This window comes from Osmia bicornis, chromosome 13 (assembly GCF_907164935.1).
Source record: "Osmia bicornis bicornis chromosome 13, iOsmBic2.1, whole genome shotgun sequence".
NCBI lineage: Eukaryota > Metazoa > Arthropoda > Insecta > Hymenoptera > Megachilidae > Osmia > Osmia bicornis.
This window is the reverse complement of record NC_060228.1, coordinates 2,187,386-2,204,261: the sequence shown is the minus strand read 5'-3', so window position 1 is coordinate 2,204,261 and position 16,876 is coordinate 2,187,386. Positions and strand designations below refer to the sequence as shown.

The 16,876-nt window shown below is 49.4% G+C and overlaps 1 protein-coding gene across 8 annotated transcripts in view; it reads right to left on the bottom strand.

The window, feature by feature from the left end:
- LOC114871802 (protein Wnt-6-like) overlaps positions 1–16,876 on the bottom strand; it is a 49,932-nt gene that overhangs the window by 10,700 nt on the left and 22,356 nt on the right. The window contains exons 2-3 of one of the 8 annotated variants that reach the window (XM_029178226.2): positions 16,088–16,205; positions 6,450–8,129 (exon numbers count right to left, since the gene is read on the bottom strand). The exons of 2 other annotated variants lie outside the window; for them this stretch is intronic. In XM_029178226.2, coding sequence (XP_029034059.1) covers positions 6,450–6,517 — 68 coding nt within the window. In that variant the 5' untranslated portion in view covers positions 6,518–8,129; positions 16,088–16,205. 5 more of the 8 variants (XM_029178227.2, XM_046288398.1, XM_046288397.1 and 2 more) reach the window with 5 other exon arrangements.

Genomic DNA, 16,876 nt, shown 5'->3' with positions numbered 1-16,876 from the left:
CGAGCACCGAATCGATTAGAGACGAATGCTGCTTCGAGACTGACTGTCGCCGCACCGAAAAGGTTATCGAACGAGTCCCCAGGGCAAACTGCCGTCTCGTTGGTCGAGAATCAAAAACCTCGCGAACAGGACAAATGATCGCGAATTACGATAATTAAATCTCCATTGAGCGGCGAAGACGAGGCAAGGTCTACAGGGATTACGGAGTCGAAGGTAACCGCGAGTTTTCTCCTTCGAGACCAGAAAGAAGAAGAAGAAGAAGAAGAAAAAGAAGAAGAGCTGGGAGTAAAAAATTTCGAAAAGAAGGACGAGTGGAGCGCGTAGAGTGGAGGAGACTTGCTAAAAGGACAGTCCGAGCGAACTTGGTTACGAAACGTTAATTAAGATCATTAGTTCTGCGTCGGTTGGATGCCAGGACGCGTACACGACGGCCTCTCGGGAATGCAACGACCTTAATGGCAAATAATTCCGTTAAGGACGGTCGCTCGCGCCCGTCTATACGTCGCTGATGCTGCCGGTGCTTTTCGTTCCGCACGAACCGCAGGAAGAACGAGAAGAAGAAGTAATACGGGGTAACAGTGACTGGTGCACCGGTGACATCGTCATTTGGGCGAGGATTCCTGCTTCGTACGACGACTATAACAGCGAGGACAAGAACGTCCGACGGGGAATTCTCGAGAAACTCGCGATCGCGAGAGAGATCGCGAGAGTCGAGGCTAAAAGACGTTCAGAATCAAGCCGGTTGCGGTCTTCGTTCCTTCAGAGAGAGAGAAAGATAAAAAAAAAAAAAAGAAAAAGATTTAAACGTTGCTCTGGTTCTCGAGCAAAATATGGCGCATGTTACGTCTCACGGGACGATCGGACTCGCTGGCAGGGAACAACGCGCAAGAACTTCATTCGACTCGTCGATATTCTTACTCGATCCTTGTTCCCGACGGTCCATAACGGAGAACACCACCTTCGAGTCACCGGAACCGGACACGCTTCCACGGAATAAGAATACTTTCTGAATCATTTTTTTCTTTCCACGGAACGTCCAATGTTAAATCCGTAAAGCAAAGGAATAAATTAATTTTCCAAGAATCTTACGTCACGATAACCGTAATCCGCGAGGAATGCGACAGTGACTCGCGATTCGTCAGCACTGTCAGCATTGTCACTGCCCATCGACACAGATACCAGCGGACAAACGTACTTTCCAAGAAGTCGAAAGTTATGGCACTCGACTCTCGCCGAGCCGCGTACATCAAACGCCTTATCGTTGTGCTGACAAGCCAAGAACCAACTCTTACGCGTGCTCCTAAAAATAGTCGATTCCTCGACACCAGTGTCGCTTTTGACGCGAACTTGTATATCATCTTTTCCATGTCCGGGTTGCTCATAGCAACCTCTTCCTACGTATGACAACTTTGAGTGTCAAAAGGTAATTCGACCGAAACTCGCGACCATCGAAGAGTTAAATCGTCAGGATTCTGTGAATTCCGATCGGTGAATCGATCGCGATAAACTCGAAAGGGATAAATGAAAAATGAAAACAGAGGCTTCTCTACCGCCCTACTCTTCCGACCCTACCGCGGTTCAAAGGGATCACAGGCAAAGAGTATTTGCGCTGGTTCGTTAACGACCGTCTGCACCGGCTAAGCGATCCAACTCAAATAAACGTTCAAATCTGGTGGTTGCTCGATACGCGAATAACGTTACGACGTTATTAATGGAAACACGTCGCGTCGTTCGACTGATCGGTCCGGTCGGTTCGTTTTCTATCATTCGTTCGCCTATAAATAACCTGGCAAGACTCGTGGTCAGTTTCCAGCGAGAGGAATTGGAGTGGTCAAGAAACCGTAAATGTTTCCGAGTAAGTTGGTTTCGCGAACCGATCCTGTGGAACCGACGCGAGGCGACGCGACGCGAACGGAGCGAAGATTCGAAACGAACACGACGCGTTGAGAAAAGAAAGAATCGAGAGAAAGTCGAGCAAACGAGCCGAAGATAACGAACACAATCGGTTCGTTCGGTGTCTCTTGGACATCGAAGAAAGGCCAGGGAAGGAGGTCTGTCGATCTTTCGAGGTAGAAAGAAGAAGAAGAAGAAGAAGAAGAGGAAGAAGGGGTTGCGAAGAAGGCAAGAAAAGAACTGGAACCGGAGGATGGACACGTCGTCGCGAACGAAAAGCGTGGAGAAGGCCGGTTAGGGCGGTCGACTTATTTATTGCCTCATTAGACGCACTCACTTTGCTCGAAGGCAGCTCCACGCTGTCTGCTCGGATAGACAGTGACGAGAGAGCTACGTTGCTTGCCTCACTCGCCTCGTCGCTCTCTGTACGCGTTCGAATCGAGGCGCAGTTGGAAAAGGACCAGCTAATCCCGTGTGAAACACGCCAGAAAGAGAGAACGAATCGTCCTCCGACTGCCGAAAGGAACCCACGAAGAAGAAGAAGAAGGAGCGGGATGAAAGTACGGGAGGAGGTGAAGAAGAACGGGGTCCTGGGACCAAACGGCGAATTCCTCGAATATCTCGCACCGTACGAACGAGACCCTCGAGAATAGGAAGAAAACACGACGGAAGTTGGCAGCCTCGACTTCAAGGACATTAAGACTAATCCGATCGAATGCTTGCACCCTTAGCCATCGAGCAAAGGAATCCGATGCTGCAGAAAAATAGAAGGGATTGTGCGAGTAAAAAGTAAAGGCAAACGGAAGTTGGACGTCACAACATAGAACTCGTGAGGGATAAATATGTTCCCTTAATCTATAAGTCATTGCTGACATCGATGACATCGAATCACGAGTATAATTTCTTATTATACCCCTCGCTTCTCGAGGCTTCAGAATTTCCGTACTGGTCGCCGCAGTAGAAACGGAATGGGAACTTCGAATGGCGCAACCGAAGCGATACTTGTATTCGGCGAGAGATGGACCGTCCCGCGTAAGAAAGGCGATTCGACTGGCCTCGAGAATGCCTGAACAAATTGGTGGCAAGGGTTACAGGGTGCAAGCCGAGTCTAGGTTGCGTTTCCGAGGAGGCTGCTGGAATTCGTGGCGCGATTGTCGTCCAACCTTTCGATCGTAGCAACAGAAGAAAAGAAAACGAGGAACAGTCGACACTATTTCCGGTTCCCGATAATCGTATACCGCTAAGCATACTGGCGTTTAACGAATTATTCGAAGCACGCCGCTTAATGAAAGCCGATCGAATCGGGAAAGGGACTAATAAAATTAGAGTAAGCTTTGGAAAGGGGGGTCTTAAAATTCCATACATAGCTGGTTGCGTCGTGCACGCGCCGTCGAAACAATTTGAAATTCTTCTGTCGGGAACGTCTAGCGTCGGGAAACGCGTTTGCCCCCCTCGTCCTAACATTCCACGAAAATCGATTCCATGCTTTTGCTCGTACGGGACACGCGTTCCAACCGCGTTAACTACCTACAATGCTCTTGTTCCTCGATAACTATTACCGTAGCCTGCGTACCGTACGTGTTCCTTTTTTTCGGATAATCACCGCTCGCCATTTAACTCTTGAATAAAAAACCTGCGGGACCTTTTAACCCTGTCGACTACAGTTGTTCTCCACGAAACCAGTTGTACGGTGTTTATATTGCACCCTTCAGGCTTCCAAGTTAATGTCAGATTATCCCCTAAGTAATGTCTCTGAAATGATCTTACGATTATCCTGTTCCAAGATCGCAAATCAGAAGACGGAAGTTTCGTTGACGATTGCAAAGGGAAGGAATTTTCCGTGTTTACGTTGGCACCGTGTTACCAACGGTGCATACATCCCTTCTCAAACGAAAAGATCGAGCTTTTACGGCCGCAAATAGACAAACCGACCGGCCACGCAAGAGGGTACTAATCCTCGGCGAAACTTGGAGTAACGTACGCGACGAAAATAAGCATTACGAGCAGCGGCTGACCGAAATACGGCCGGTATCGGGATCAAACATTCATACACCGAACGGCGTAGTTTCTGGAATGGCGTAGGAAAAGAGGGAGCAATCTCACCTATAAATAATTAATTTACAAAATGACACGAACGCAGTGAACGCTGCGAAACATTGCGATCCCGATCACCAGGAGAGATTCGCAGACTTTTGCAGCGATCGAAGTTGAAGCAGGTGAGCTCGTGTCACAGGGCCCTTTTATGATTACGATTATACAGAAGCACGGTTGAAGAAAGAGAGAGGCCAGGTGAGATAGAGTGTATCGGGTGGGAGTATCGGGTTGTCCAACCAGCGAGAAGGTAGCTGTGGACTGCCCACCGCGCGGCTCATTGGCCGACTTTGCGACCCGACCGAACGCTATCGCATTATCGGCAAACTGGTCGTTACGATACCCGTGGCCGATCGCTCGATACCTAGACACCTTTTTCACCTGCGACACGGCCGACAGGTTCGGCCGCTTCTGCGGCGAAGAGAAAGGCAGAAGGTAGAGACGCGTTCGTGGGGAATAATTAGCGAGACACGGTGAACTTGATCGTTTCTCGTTGGTCTAGGTTGTCGCGCTTGCGCGCTAAAGACTCGTCCGCGTGATTAATTAATTTTTAACAGAGACCGTAATTAGTAATGTAGGTCAGGAAATGGAAAATTAACGAACGAATACGACAGAAGCGGACACTTTGTTCGCAGAGAGAGGAAGAATGCGAGCGTGGCCGAAGGAAGAGAGAGGCGAGCGAGAGGCGCAAGAATGCATTCGAATCTACCGCGGGGTCCTTCGGGGACTGCTCTCGATTTTTGTGCGCCGAGACGGTTCGCGGGTCCGTGGCAGCGAGACGAAGAGGAATCGCGCGAGCGGGAAACAGAAGGCGAAGAGGGAAGAGAGGAAACGGGGCTGCTGCCGACTTACAAATTATACGCGCTCAACGAGATTTACGGGTGACGCTTCGAGCGAGACCATTGTCCGTCCTCGCTCGCTTCTTTACCTCTTTACTCCTCCACTCGGTCCTCTTTGTCCTTCGCTGGATTCAGCTTCGCCCGAGTGTCTCCTGGCTACCGTGAAACGAATCGAAAGAAAGAGAGAATAGAATGGTATTCCTCGCGACGAAATCGTGGAATCTCGATCAAGGGAATCCGGTTTCGATCGAGTAATCGGTTCGCCAATTCGCAGCACCAGAGGCGACCGATTTGACGAACCTATACGCAGATCGTGGCAAGCATTGTCCGTGAAATATCAAAGCGAAACACGTTCGAGAAGAAAAATAAGTGAAAAGAGAGCGGACCTGGCTCTTGACGAGGAAAAAGGTTCCCCGAACCTACTTAAACAGCTGTTAAATACCTGTCGTCGAAACAAACCACGAACCTTCTAATGTATTTATCAAACACTCGGTCGTGTGGACGGTGTGGACAGGTAAGCGAGCAAGGTGCGACGGTACAGTGTCGAGTGCGCGCAGAAATCCCCTTTAAATCGTTGACAAATATTTACTCGACCTTAGGGAGAAACGGAGATAGACGAGGGCTACCCTTCACCCTCTGCGGAAATGATACCCTTCGAGTCGAACATTTACAGAGGAAGGGATGGAATAGGATAGAATCGCAAAGATTGATTACGAGAAGAGTAAAATGCGGTTTAAAGGAAGCAGCAAAGTAGCTGCTTTCCTCTCTGGAACCTTGGATGGCGGTACGACGATAACGGTCTCTATATCGTCGTCCAAACATTTACATAATAAACTCGAGTACACATCGCGCGCTCCAGCTACCGTATATTTTACTGTTCCAGCTCGCGAGATACGTAACTCGGTTACGAACAGCTCGTGTCACATGGTTACGAATTCACGCCGTGTGCCAACCCTTTCGTGTTCAATTCCACTTTTCTACGCTTGTAATAAGTATTCTTTTCATTCGTTAGTCAGCTGTCGAATCCACATGTAAGATGAACGACTGGTGCAATAAATAATGTTGAAAATAAACGGCACCTTTCGATATCCATCCCCTTTTCTTTGGCTCCTCGAACGGTCCGTCAGTGGATTCCAAGCGCATTTTCAGTCAAGAAGAATTTCCGGTAATGGTAACCGCGCAATTTAAGCGAATCGAAATGAAATCGTAAATCTCTGGACAAGTCTTACTTACTACGAGAGACAGAGAGGTAACTCGAGCAACTACCAAAGGTGGATTTATGGGATCATTAATCATTCCGCGTGTGGGTAACGTGCCGCGTAATTGATAACCCAGATGACGTGCTTCGGAACTGGAGCACTCGTTAGTTCGTCACGTTCGTAGAGCAACGACGTTTACCGGTGCTCAAACACCGATTATTTTCTACGTAATTACCCACGTAAAAGTGTGACGTTTTTGATTGCCAACCGCCGTTTTTGCTAGTTTCTTTTCGTTTACTCGCTAACGTGAAAGGAGCGATTTTAATTGATTTCAATTACCACCAAAGTTAGTTCGATAATTGGACTGAGCTTGTAGTGGTAGTGTTAAAAACGGAAGATGAAAAAAGTAATGGTAAACGTTACGTACCAGAAAGAGCCGGCGATGGGGGTGACGAGAAGGAGGCAGATCGCCACGAGAACGAGGCGCATCTCCATCCCCTCCGCCCCTCCGTGCGAGTCCTCAGACAATTGCTTTCCTTCCCGGCCGTTCGTGTCGCTGGATACCGGAAGACGGATGTGTTCTCCAACCGAGAACGCGAAAGGAAATCGAACGCGTTCTGTGACGTACGAAAGAACCTTGTCGAATCCTGACCTACGAAACTCGCCGTGAAATTACGCCACTCTCGTTTAGATCACTGCTACGTGTTCTTTAAAGAATATTCAAAGATCCTTTTTTCCACGATCTCAAGAGAGAGAGAAATTTCTTTATCGAGCACCCGATCTCCTCGACCGTCCACTCTCGACTACTTTCTCGTGTATCTTCGCTTCTGCCGACACTTCACTGAAGCATGATCCTTTTCTTCCTCTTCTTCTTCTTCTTCTTCTTCTTCGGCGTCGCTACAGCCCTCTACTTCCTCTTTCTCCTCCTCCACGCCTTCTTCTTTCTTCTTCGGTCTCGAAATCAAAGCGAACGAGCTTCGGTGAAATGCAAATATCGGACTCGTCGAATCCTCATCTTCTCTTTCCAGCCTGTTACACCAAACGATGGAAAAACAATCAAATTTCTCGGTTTGCTTTGACTCTCGCAAGCTCTTGGAAGCACCGTGTATCTTCGTTATCACTAAATCGAGAAACATCCGGAACACCATCCGCTTCCGGTCTCTTGAACTAGATATACCCCCACTCTGAAACTTCCCCTACCGTTTCATAGCCTTTCCACCTCTTTCTTCCGACTCTCGATACCTTCCCCTTTTATCTCTCGCTACAAGTTGCCGAGGATTTTGTCGAATCTAGGAAGCAACGATATCGTCTCTTCCGGCCTGGGAGAAAAACGCGTCGCGTTCCTGCCACAACTACGTCACCACGAACTTTGAGTGTTGCTTTACCCCCACCAGAAAAGTGTACTAAGAAGTAGAGAAGACAGCAGCCCCACCATTCTTCTTCTTCTTCTCTTCTTTTCTTGCTTCTTCTGTTCTGTTCTCCTTCCAAGACCACCTTACCACCTGTACCACCTTCACTGCACCACTCGACCGAAGAAAAGGATCGATTTCGATCGAATTATCCTGGATTATCGTCGAAACGACAGAGGGATGATAGAGGGCAAAGCGGACGGGCGAAGGGAGGTGAAAGGTGATGGAAAGGAAAGGGTAGGAAAGGATAGAGGGTAGGTCGAAAAGCTGACGACACGTGGCTTAGCGAGATGGTTGCGGAGGTGGAAAGCGAAGAAGGAGGTCGATGGTAGGGGATGGAGGAGAAGAGAAGAGAAGAGAATCGTTGGTCCGTGATCGGCGACGAGGCTCCTGGTCGGAGCGAACCGTACGAGACTGTTGCGGACTAGGCAGGTGAGCGCCACTCGGCGGCAACGAGACGCAACCGAGCCCCTCTTTTCCTCTTTTAACTTCTCCTACGAGAACGAGAACCTCTCGGCTCCTCTCTGCTTCTTGTAACCTGCCATGCCGCCACGGCTCCCACGGAGGGAGCACCAGCTTCTTCCAACCGCGCCGCTATCTTTCCATCCTTCCAATTCCCTAACGAAATCCATTTCGCGTTGCGTATATCAAACGCAGGCTGCACGATAACGAAACGGCAATGACAATGGTGTAAGCGTCTGAAAATAAATCCTACCGAGTACTTCCACTTTTTCCCCCCCCGCTTCTCTGTTCGCCGGTAGCGAGCATGGAGAACGGTTGACCTAATTGACAGATCGGCCCGCTCGTATCTCCGAGCCACGGGTCAACTGCTTCGTTGACCGAGCGATCGGTCTCGATGTCACGACCGTTCTCCGTTACTTCGTAGAAGCGACCAGAACCGTTTCGCGCTCGAGGGAACGTAATCCGACAGATTCGTCGACCGATACGAAAGTCTTATCGAATGAATTTCCATCTCTACTTAATTCGATTTCGATCCAGCTAGTTAATCGTCGATTGGAAAGATTCTCGAAGAATTTCATTCGATAACAGCGACGATGAAAGACGAGAAACGATAAAAGGAGCGGGAAGAGTGACGGTAAAAGGAATCGTCCGGTGTGGCCGTATCATGACCGCCGAATCCTACCCGAGGGGGCAAGTAGTTTCGAGAGAAAGAAGGAGGTGGCCACCAGACTGGAAAACGGGCCGACTGGAAGAAGAAGGCGAAAGAAGAGTGAGAAGCAAGGGGGTCAGCGGGGGTCCGTATTACAGCTCATTTAGCAGCGGGATCCTCTGCCTCTTCGGCGGTCCCGAGAGATCCTCCCGGATCAGAAGACCAGCCACGTTGGACCCACGATAGAGACGAGTTCCTTCTCGTTCCCATAGGCTCAGACCTTCTGGCACCTAGATCGCTTCGATCGTCGTCGTCGACGACTACGATGACAGGGTAAAGATCGGACAAATATTCGTCGAGGTGGATCGTTTATTTTCGTAGGTGCCGTACCAGGGGCACCGTGTAAAATGTGAAAGAAGGGACGAGAAAAGATGCGAAAAAAAGAGTTGCGAAGGAAATAGACGGCAGACCGAGCGGAAGGATAGAAGGAGGAGGAGGAGGACGTTACCGAGTTGTGACCAACACAGACACGGAATAGCCAGTAATTTATGGGTGAGACTAATTACCGGGGAATGCCGCTCCTTCGACTCTTCTTTGCTGCTAAGACCGCGTCTCCAGCAGACCAGTTTTCAGAGACGAGCAGAGCTTCCCTTTAGCCCACCTTCTTCACCTTTTCTCCTCTTTTTCATCCTTTTTTTCTCGCCCCCTTTTTCATCCTCCTCCGACACTGGTACACGCTAATTCGCGAGAACCCATCGTCGCAAGAAGATTCGATAAAGTTTTCCTAAATGAAAATCACGGTCTACCGATCGAAACGGTGAAACGAGAAAGAAGGTGGTTCTTTCCCAAAAGAGCAAGGAAAATATATCAAGGCGAGGGTGCTCGAGAGGATAATGGAGAGTGAAAAAAAAAGAAACGGGCGTGTTCCCACGAGCCATCGTGACGGAGAAGGGTGTCGGAACAATACCAGGCCCTGTCCACGGCCGTCGTTTCGACATTAGCCTGACCTAGCAATTTGGAGCAAGCTCGCCGGACCCGGCTACCACGATTCCTCTTCGTTAAATGCCATTATACGTTTCACTCGGACACCCGGTCGTCGTCGCATGAGTCGTGAATTCCTGAGAACCTGCTCCGGGAACCTCGAGAGCGAGCGGCGTGCCGCCCGGTGGCGGCCACCGGTGTGCACCTCGAAACGATAGAGGCGGACCAAAGCGGCCAGCGACGAACAGATTCTTCTATTATGACGAGAACGAATCGAAAGAAGGAGAGATGGGGAAAAAAGAAGATGATCGACCCGCTGACGTGCACGCGTGACGAACCCGCTTCGATAGAGCCGTGCATCGTTCCCCGAACCATTTGACTCTTCTGCCGTTTATAGGCTATCAAAAATGAAGTCGAATAGAATTTACCATTTTCACAACGTACATCACTCGTAGGACGTTCTAGATAAAATGAAGGATTCGGAATTGAAATCGAAGAGACATAACACATTGTAAAGGATACATCGGGATGAAGCAGAGAGGTAAAGGAAGGAAGAGAATGGAAGGGAACCGCAAACAGTTTTTGCCGGGAATCTCGCAAGGCCGCGTCTCAGACGATCGAAGCGGGACCTCGTGACCAAGTGGTGGAATCGAAAGCCGCGTTTGCTCCGGGGACCAATGCCGTGTCATCGGTCCCACGACAAAGAAACAGCGAGACGAGCTGGATCCGGCTGTTTTTATGCGTCCTGACGTTTCGCCAATTTATTGCGCCTCTGCCCCTCCTCGTCATCCACCTTCCGACCAAGAATTTCGCGTTGGATAGGCCGGCGCCGGACGTACGGCGACCCACGGTAGCTTCGGACCGTGCATCCAGCTGCCTCAGGTAAATTAAGGGAGAAGAACGGAAACCTAGTGAAATTGTTAAACGCGGATAATTACGTTCGCTTGTCCTCTCGAGCAACGGTATCTTCAATCTCGACATCGAGTCACCTTATCAGAACGTCCAGGAGAACCGTCCAGCCGCATAACTTTCAGATATAGTAGATATCGAAACTAATAATTACACGATTCACGTTTCGTTCCTAATTACCGAAGGATGGAAGGCCACCGTGTCGAACGGTTTCGAAACAGTCGTGGCAGCGTCGTTAATGCGAGTCAGATACCGATCGGCAGCCAGTTTCCGCGGGTAATAAGCGCGCTCGCGCCGAGATGGAAACCGATTCGAACGATCTCGAAATGGGCGTTTACAGGCCGCGATCCAACTGGGTAAACAGATGCCCGGCTAAACTTCCGTAGCAATTACACGCCGCTCACGGGGTCTTTCGTACATACTGGCCTCGAGATGCTTCGATGCTTTCATCTTTCTCTTTTCTGCTCTCTCTTCCTCCGCCTCTTTGAAACGCAAAATTAAATTAAACTAAAATAGCTGCAGTGGTTGAGTTTCGCTCTTCGCCGTGCTGTCTTGCGTTTTCCACCGCGTCCCTCGATGCCTTCTCTTCGAGTTTCCACAATGGTAATTACGAGGCGGTTCGCTCGTAAATTTCGCATAGACTAAACGTACGCACCACGTGGCCACTTTCTATTTCCCATAGGAATCGATACGTTCTCGATCGAAAGGACAGAGGGAAGAGGAACTCGACCCTGGCTGACCCGTTCGGGTTAAACGACTCCGCGTGCCCCGTGTTCTCCACTTGTCCCTTGCCCGTTCTCTTTGTTCCTCTTCCGCTATGCGATCGTTGCCGCTTTCTTCTCGTACGAGGCCTACAACGATCGAAACCCGATCACGACGTCTATCCGCGCCGTTCTCACAGCTTTTGGCACGATGAATCGTCCACGGACCGGCGATTTAAACCATGTAAAACAACGACCGTTCCGAAAGAATCCCGCGAACGGAACAACGTTCGCGTCCCCGGTTATGGAACACGGATAGACGAGCGGGCGTGTTCGCGATTGTATTTCAACGGATCGTGCTTGTAAGTCGCCAGTTTATAGACCAACGTTCCTTTATGAAACGCTCGTGTCCCTCGCGATACGTCGCATTATTATATTAACCGAAGCTGGAACAGGGCACGCGTGGCAACGGGGAGAGGAAGCGTGGTGACAAGCGGAAGCGCGACGCGAAAAACACGTATCGAGGCTAGGGAAAAGAAGAGGAGGATTGGGGACCGTTCGAGGGAAGCCTGAAGGGATCCACTAAATGTTCGAAACGTGTCTGGGCCGCATCAAAAGCGGACCTGGCCGCAGGCCGGCGTTATAATTTCCAGGCGGTTTCAGGGAGGTCCTGGACCCGCGGGCCAACCGGGACCAGTTCAATGAAGTCATCAGCTAGTCGGGGCTGGGGTGCTCTGTTATTATACCGTGGTACCGCGCCACCATCCAAAGGCTTCGTTCCTCCACAGAGCCTGCACGATCGTATCGACTAAATATCCTCGCTCAAATTCGTGGATTTTTCTTCCACTTTAGGCACACTTAATTTTCTACAAAATGTATCCTTTGTTAAAACTAATGAAAATAATCACCAAAAAAAATTATTTCTGATTGTTCAAAACGAAAGTGTAATATTTGATATGCATTTCGTTCGATTGAAGATAAAGGACCGTAACGAGTTAATTATCGGATATCTCCGATCACACCCGTGGAAGTCAGTCCGTTTATCCTTCTTTTCGAAGAAGATTGAAAAAGTCTGCCGTTTCGAAAGAGCGAGTCGATTAAAGCATAAATTGTGTTCTCAGGTATTCCATTGCGATTGGATTCAGGCATCTTCGGCGAGGAACTCGAAAGCTCTTTTATCCGTTCCGATGAAAGAGGCTCGTGCACCGTGGCGCGGCTGATAAACGGATTAAGAACTTTGGATCTAATTGGCCCCCGGGGCCGATTGTAAAAGAAACCCTCGCCGTCCTTATTGCCATCCACCGGAGATTAGGATTCGTTCGTGTATATATACCCTTCGAGGCTTATCTACACTTTCAACGTTACTTTCCAACCTGTCGTGAAACCTGCCTCTATTTACTCGCGTATCCCTTGGGTTTCCAATCGTTTTACGGTCCTCTAATCGTCATTTCCGCATACTTGCCTGGCGTTCGGTACACCGACCATGGATTCGTTATCGTATATCGTTTCTTCTTATCGCCGGCCATCGTTTCGTTTCCATCGAACAATCGCTAATCGTTCGTTCGATTTTTCATTGATCGAAAAACGTTCTTTCTCTTCCGACAAAGAGAATATAATGGATACAGGTAAAACCTGAAGCTTCGTATTGTTTCACGATTCTTTCAGCGATCTCTCACTGATCTAGTACGCCAGTATTAATTGTAACGACAGCAAGAAAAAAAGAATAGAGATCTCTCACTCGTGGTGAGTTAGGTCGAGCAGAAGAGTACAGATGGATAGAGAGTAGAAAGGAAGAGAAGAAGAAGGAAGGCCTGTTGGAACACGAGGGCCTCCGGCATGGCATTCGTGTGGATATTAGAGCGATTGTCGTGCCTGATTCGGTACGGTCTTGAAATAAGGCCCCCGCGGGCTGACAGCGGCGAAGGCTGCTCGTACAAAACCGGCTAACGGTGCCCACCCTCCGACTCTTCTGCACGAGATGCCCCACTGTCCTCCGCTTCTCTCCGACGCCTTCGAGTACCCTAATCTTCCTCTCGAGCTTCTCCGCTCGCTTCTACTTCTTTTCTCTCCACCTTCCATCTATTTTCACTTGCTGCGTTCCGTCGCGGGACACGCACACGTCGCCCACCTCGTGAATCGGGGGCACCCAATGCTCTTTCGCAGAGTTCGTCAAATTTTATTGAAACTCGCCACCAGTGATTTGCAGCTGAATGGAAGATACGAGCGATCCTTCCGCAAAATCAAACCGAAAGTCCTCCCCCGGAGGTCCGAGGAACGTTTCGTCCCCGTCTCTCCCTGTCCGTGGCGCGCATCATCCTCGAGGCCGACGTACCGGTCGGCATCGTGTGAAGTCCGACCGAGCCATTATATCCCCCTTGGCCGCCTTCCAGGTGTATATACCATCCAGCTATCCTCGGTCACTACGAGAAGGGAAAAGGGGTACGAGAGGCTGCAGAGCACAGAAGGTAGAGGCGAGAGGAGGAGGCTGCAACGCGCCGCGGTTAGTCCCTCCTTCACCCTCGTTCATCTTTCCCTCGTGTCTTCTTGCCTTTTCCCTTCGACGCGGTTGAAACGGCAAGAGACGAAGCGAATAAGAAGAAGAATCGCGGGGTAAGGGGGTGGAGGAGAAGAAGAGGAAAGTGCGTGCTGGCTCGCGGAGTCGAGAGAGGTGTCGGGGCTCGCATTAAGGGGGCGGAACGCCTCGAAGGGGCCCCGAATTATGACGTCACGGACCGCACACGTTGCGATCAGGTGAGACGAATACAAAAATGAATTGTTCGGGGTACCAGGCAAATCGATACTGACCACCTCTCGACTTCCCCTGCTTCCCCGATAACCAGTCACCCCTACGAATTTTTTCCCTTCAGAACGAACATTGCGACAACTTCCGAAACCCCGTGACAGTCGGAGCTCGAGATGGACACCATGTGAAAACGCGTGGAACGGAAGAAGTTGCTCCATCGGTTGACGTCCAACATGATTGCGGGAGAAAGAAGTCATCAAATCGAGCGGATTCGCTCTCACGGGCAGACATTAACGAAGTGAAACGTGTGCTCAGCAGGTCGTGCCATTCTAGCGGACAGGAGAATCATTCGGTCGATTATAAGATAATGCTGCTTCGGTGGATAGAAGGGAAGAAAAGAAATGACCGTAGCGAGCGTGGAAAAGAGAAAGAGCGAAGAGAGGAAGGGGGCGGTGAGACGAGGAGGAGAAAGGCTCCACCTTTCGAAACCGATCGCTAAGATGCTCCGTGGAAGCCGCAAACGCGTGTGAAAGAGAAAATAGACGATAGCAGGGAGGAGGATCCGGGAAGGTGAAAGAGAAACCGAGAAAAATAGAAAGGATCCCATCCGAGGAACATCTACAACCTTCTTCATTCATGAAATCCTTTATCTCGTTGGATTTCGACGAAAATTCGTTCCCACAGCAGACGGAGACAATGAGAAACATCTTTCACCGACTCCGCGTCCGTAGGTGGCCAACTCATTGTGAGCTTTAAGGTTGCATTACACGCCGCGTTTCCGAACTCGCTCGCACGAGAACAGCTTCGTCATACAGGTGCCCTCGATCGCGTTGTCTTTCTTTTCTCTTACGAAATCTCTGTTTACCTCTGCGCCAGAGGATTGAGTTATCGCTCGATTTTCTCGCGGGAAACGTCGATTTTCTGCTTGTTAACTCGAGCATTTCGCGAGGCCGAGATTACTACGACGATTCTGTACGCGGTTAATGAGAGCCTGGAAGAGTATTTCTTCCCTCGTCGAACGGCCAGTAGCGTGGGAAAGGGTCAAGCATCGTGGCCGAGACGAATCGCAGATTGGACCGATCCGCGGAGTAATCCATTCGCCGCAACATGCCGATACACGGCGAAACGTTGTTAACCCTTGATTGCTAATGTAGCAAAATTCACCTATCGATTTGCTGTTTAAAATTGATAGGAAGGGATAATCAGAAATAACCCAGACGAAGACCAGACGAGTCGAAAAACGATCCACGCGTCAGCGGATCTACGGTCGAACTTTCGGGACAGAGAAGATTCGCGAATTATTTACAACACACGAGCTGATTACGAGACACAGTCGGTCATTGTTTCAGCTCCTCCAATTTGTTTACACGACGGTCCATATCTCCGAGCAGTGAAGTCTTAATTAAGGATGGGATCAAATTCAATATGCCGATGAATCTGAGTCAACTCGAAAACAAAAGCAGAGATATCGTATGAATAAATTCGTAGTGTCTAATCATTTTTACGATTGCTGCTTGAACATTATCGAGTAACGGCTGGTAATAAAATGGTTCGCAAAGTTGTTGTTCCTGTTTCGCGTTTTCAGCGAACCGGAGACCACCCGCTGTTCGTAGACGACGACGACTCGCGGGTTTCTTCGCCCTATCCATCGTTCGCGATTCCTCGACGCTCGAACCACCCGTAGAGTCCCAAGGGACTTGCTCGAGGGATTTATTAAAGCGAAACGGAGTGTGTTTTACTGTTCGAATCGGTTTCGAACAACTTCTTTCACGAATCCTATTACCTTTTTTCCGTCTCGTTAAATACCTTTCAATTCTTAGAATTTTCTTCTTAAAAACGTCCAGCCATTTAAGCCATTATCCTATCATGGTCCTTATTTCAGGGTACAGTGACGAACTACCGAGCGAGGACTAGCGAGAAGATTACTTACGCGTGTCCATCTAGCGGCGAGCACCGGAAATATCGTTCGAAAATCGACATTTATTATGGAATAACCTAACAGAGAAACTGGTTGCGTGTCAGTAGTGTTTCTCATCGGACGTCGTTCGGTTTCTCGCGAATCTCACCGTTCGATCGTTCCATCGTATCGGGGACTAATCGATGTTTAATCGCGAGAGGCGCGCTCGTGCTCACGTACACGTACACGTGCGTGCAGCACGTGCGAGGAACACGTGTCGCAGACTCGGGCGCGCACACAAGCGGAACACATACCTGTACGTAAGGACACGCTCGGTCCGCGGAGCCGGTTAATTTCTTTCTAGCTGCTTCTCCTCCCTTCGTCTCCTCTCTGTTCACCTTTCGCGAAACCAGTCAACGCGACGGCGGGCACCTGAAACGAGGAACGTTTATTATTAACGTTTTGTTTGTACATCTCGATTAGAGCTAATCGATCCTCCGGCGAAATGAGGCATAATATAGAGCCGTGCCGGCCTCATAAATACTCATTTGTGCGGCTGGCCGTTGCGCTCCGTCTCGCTTTATCCCCTTCCTTTATCGCCTGTTTTCATCTCTCTCGCCACTGACATTTCCACCACCGCCCAACTCGGCTTCGTTACGCTCGCTACATCCACGAATTTGTGTACATAATTAAGCAAGTTTATTAGCTGGTAACTATATTTATCGCTGACGATGCTGGGACTGACCGGTTGAGAGAATTTAATACGCGATTGCTTGCGAGCGAACGGAAGATGAACGATTTCCGATAAATGGAACTGATCGTACTTTGCAAGAGGCCAACTCCTCTGTGGTGTTGGGAATCGATTAGTCTTACGCTACTTCTAGCTTTTCAAATCTTTAATGTGCCGATCAATTGATCAGCTTAGTTAGTGAATAAATTCTATATCACATTGTGAATGTAAGAAGCAGGCACTTTGGTATTTACAAGGCAACAGAGGCCAGTCGATGCGTTTCGACGTTGATGCTTCGAATAACGGATCACCTGACAACAGAAATCTGTCCGCGATGAAATCATCGTAAGGGTGGGACGTACGAGGGACCTAC